The sequence below is a fragment of the Panthera uncia genome, chromosome B1, assembly GCF_023721935.1.
Source record: "Panthera uncia isolate 11264 chromosome B1, Puncia_PCG_1.0, whole genome shotgun sequence".
NCBI lineage: Eukaryota > Metazoa > Chordata > Mammalia > Carnivora > Felidae > Panthera > Panthera uncia.
Window position 1 is genome coordinate 66,400,915 of NC_064811.1, and position 2,977 is coordinate 66,403,891.

The 2,977-nt window shown below is 60.3% G+C and overlaps 1 protein-coding gene across 1 annotated transcript in view; it reads right to left on the reverse strand.

The window, feature by feature from the left end:
- Window positions 1-2,155, reverse strand: part of SCD5 (stearoyl-CoA desaturase 5) — a 154,230-nt gene extending 152,075 nt beyond the window's left edge. The window contains exon 1 of the mRNA XM_049630781.1: window positions 1,601-2,155. Coding sequence (XP_049486738.1) covers window positions 1,601-1,829 — 229 coding nt within the window. The 5' untranslated portion in view covers window positions 1,830-2,155. The remainder of the gene's footprint in view (window positions 1-1,600) is intronic.
- Between the last annotated feature and the right edge of the window lie 822 nt (window positions 2,156-2,977).

Genomic DNA, 2,977 nt, shown 5'->3' on the forward strand with positions numbered 1-2,977 from the left:
AAAGAAAGAAAGAAAGAAAGAAAGAAAGAAAGAAAGAAAGAAAGAAAAAGAAGGAACTGAGGAGGTGCACTGACTGGGGAACTGGGGAAGGCATGAGCAGGGGGTTGCCAAGGGCTTTTACCGAACTTCAAAAGGCTTCATGGAGCATCTGGCTGGCTCAGTTGGTGGAGTAAGTGGCTCTTGACCCCTGGTAGTGAGTTTGAGGGCGTGCATTGGGTGTGGAGCTTACTTAAAGGGGGGAGAAAAGGCTCCATGGATTCCCAAAGACCCCCCTCTCACCATCCCTCTCTCAGTCACACCCCCTAAGAGTTACACCATTCTAGATGGGTTCGCTTCCAACAGGGGCTATAGGGTTTCAAGGGAAGGCTTGCAACCAGAGTGGCCCTTTATCAACCTCGGCATCTGAAGCTGGCACTGTACCAAATAAGCTTTGCAGAAAGAAGTCTTCTTATTTTCTTCCTTCCTTTTCCCCTCTGGAAATAAAAGCAGGTTGTGCTTCTCCTGCCCCTGATCCTTGGAGATGCCTGAAATGGGAGCTGAAAGGGCTTCTTGGATAACTTCATCAAGTTCTCAGCCTGGGATATCAATGCCTGCACCTTCTGTCCTGGCTATTGCCCCTGAGGTGATTGAAGTCAAAACCCATTACTGGGGCCAGAGGGGTCTGTGAGGTGGTTCAGAGGCCAGCAACTTGGGTCGTGTAAGGCAGGCACTGAGCCTCAGGGGCCCAGGAGATCAAGGAGTGGGTGGGTGCCCTGGTCCACTCTTGGGCTCCCTCCCCTGCCAACAAGGCAAGGACGGGGGGGGGGTGGCTAGGAAGAACGGCGGTGGGAGAGTCACAGATGCGGCGACAGCCCCGCACCTGCCAGAATAAGACAGGGCCTGGAGGAGGCTCTCCCCAGCCACAGTTAGAGCTCTGTGCTGGCGACAGAGCGATCTCGCCAAGGTCTCGGTTTGCTCGCCAAGAAACTTCTGGGACCGTGTAAGTGCAACTGGACATAGCAGATCACGGAGGGGGCAGAGGCAGGAGCCTTGCGGGGACAGGAGGGAAACTGGTTTCATCCATCTCACGCGCGAGAATCAAGACCGTTCCTATGCCGGGTCTCTCCACCTTCCTCCACTCCCTTTCTTGTCCTTAACTCGGCCCCAAGGTCCGCGGCCCGCGGAGGAGACTGAGAACCTGAAAGGCGGCAGATAGGAGGACCCCAGGGACCAGCACTGACGACACAACAATCCCGCCCGTCTTCCCTCCCCGGAAGCCTCGGCCAGCCGGCGCCCAGCACGTCCCTCGGCGCGCCTCTGCACCCAGAGGTGGACCGACCGGACCCCGGGTCCCTCCCGCTCTCCAACCAAGAGTCGGCAAATGCGCCTACTTAGCCAGACAGCGGAGAAGGGAGAAGTTGCAAAGACCTGGACTGAGACAGCAGCCCGTCCCAAGGGCCGACCACTGCAGGGCAAAGGGGCCGGGCGCGTGGGGGAAGCGAGCGGAGTGCGGACAGGGCTCCCCGCACCACCGGCAGCGGAGCGGCGGCCGGCGACTCCGCGCGCCCCGCCGTGGCCTCGCCACGGCGCCCGGGGCACAGGGGGCGCCGGCGGGACTTACCCCAGAGCAGGGTGAGCAGCTTGGCTTTGGGGATAAGGGCCAGGGAGTACACGGCCCCCAAGTGGAGCAGGCTCATCAGGACGACGTTCCTCCAGACGATCTGCCGCTGCCCGCGCCCGCCCAGTCTCTGCGGGTCGCCGCCGCCCTCCGAGACTTCGATCCTCGCACGGATCTCCTCCTTGGCGTTGCGGAAGGGGACCTGCCTCCCGTCGGCGGCCGGGCCGGGCATGGCTGGGGAGAGGTGGGCGCCCGACGCAGCGGCAGCGGCAGCAGGCAGGCGCTTGGCCGGCGCGGAGCTCTCCGGTGGGGGCGAGGGCTTCTGCCTTTTGGGGTTGGGGAGGGGTGGTCTCTGCACTCCTGTCCCCGCCTTCCCGGCCCTTCTCTGGTTCCTGCCCTCTTCTTCGGGCGCTCAGCGGGGACTAAGGATGCCAATCTGGGCGCCCGGCATCTGTTGCTGGCGAATCACCGCGGCGGCTGCTGGGGCCAAACTTCGCTGCGAGGAAGAGGAGGCGAGCGCAGGGGGCGGGAGGGGGCGCGGAGTTGGGGGAGGGCGCGCGGAGAGAGAGCGGGAGGGAGCCCTCGGAGGGAGTCGAGAAAGGAAGACCTGCATAGCTACAGCCAATCAGGACGGTTTGTGGGGCTCTTAAAGAGGAAGGCGCCCTCCTGGCCTCCGCTGCCCCGGGCTCCCGTGAGCGCGACCGGCGGGCGCGCGGGGCAGGCGCTTGGCCCCTCCGCCCGAGGGTGGGGGCATGTGGCTCCCCCGCCAGGGAGCCTGCAGCGCGGCTCACGGCACTTTTGTCGTTTTTGTGTGCTTCTCCAGTTCCAAAAAATACCTTTCCCTTTTGAAAATACCTTTTTTTTTTTTTTTTTTTTTTGAAGCCACAGTTCACTGGTGTTGGCGGATTTAAAATACTTGCCTGGGGTCGCAACACAGGTTAAGGCCATATCCGAGATGAGAATCAGAAGCGCACGCGTCTGCAGGTTCAAGTGGCTCCTTGGGCCAGTGGAGGGATGGAGGCAGCTGCTCAACTTTTAACAGGCAGCCGCAACCAGACACACAGTAGGTACTCAATTAGTGCCTTTTAGATGATACGTGATTTAGTAGCCACCAGTGCCCTGTCCACCGCGCAGCCCATCCGCGGCGGAGCTCTGCTTACGGCTAACTCTGGACTAATCAGCGACCTTCCGGACTCCGCTGATGGAACAGTACCGTAAAGTCAGCACCGTTGTGAACGGGGCTTTAGAAAAATCACCCAGAACGTTCCAAGGAAAATTACCCCGAGAAAAATTTGTGTTTGTTCATTCCTCTCTCGCAGACAATTCAGAGCTGTTCAGAGGGAGCCCTAATTGCACAGAAATGCTGACGGGGTGAGCTGG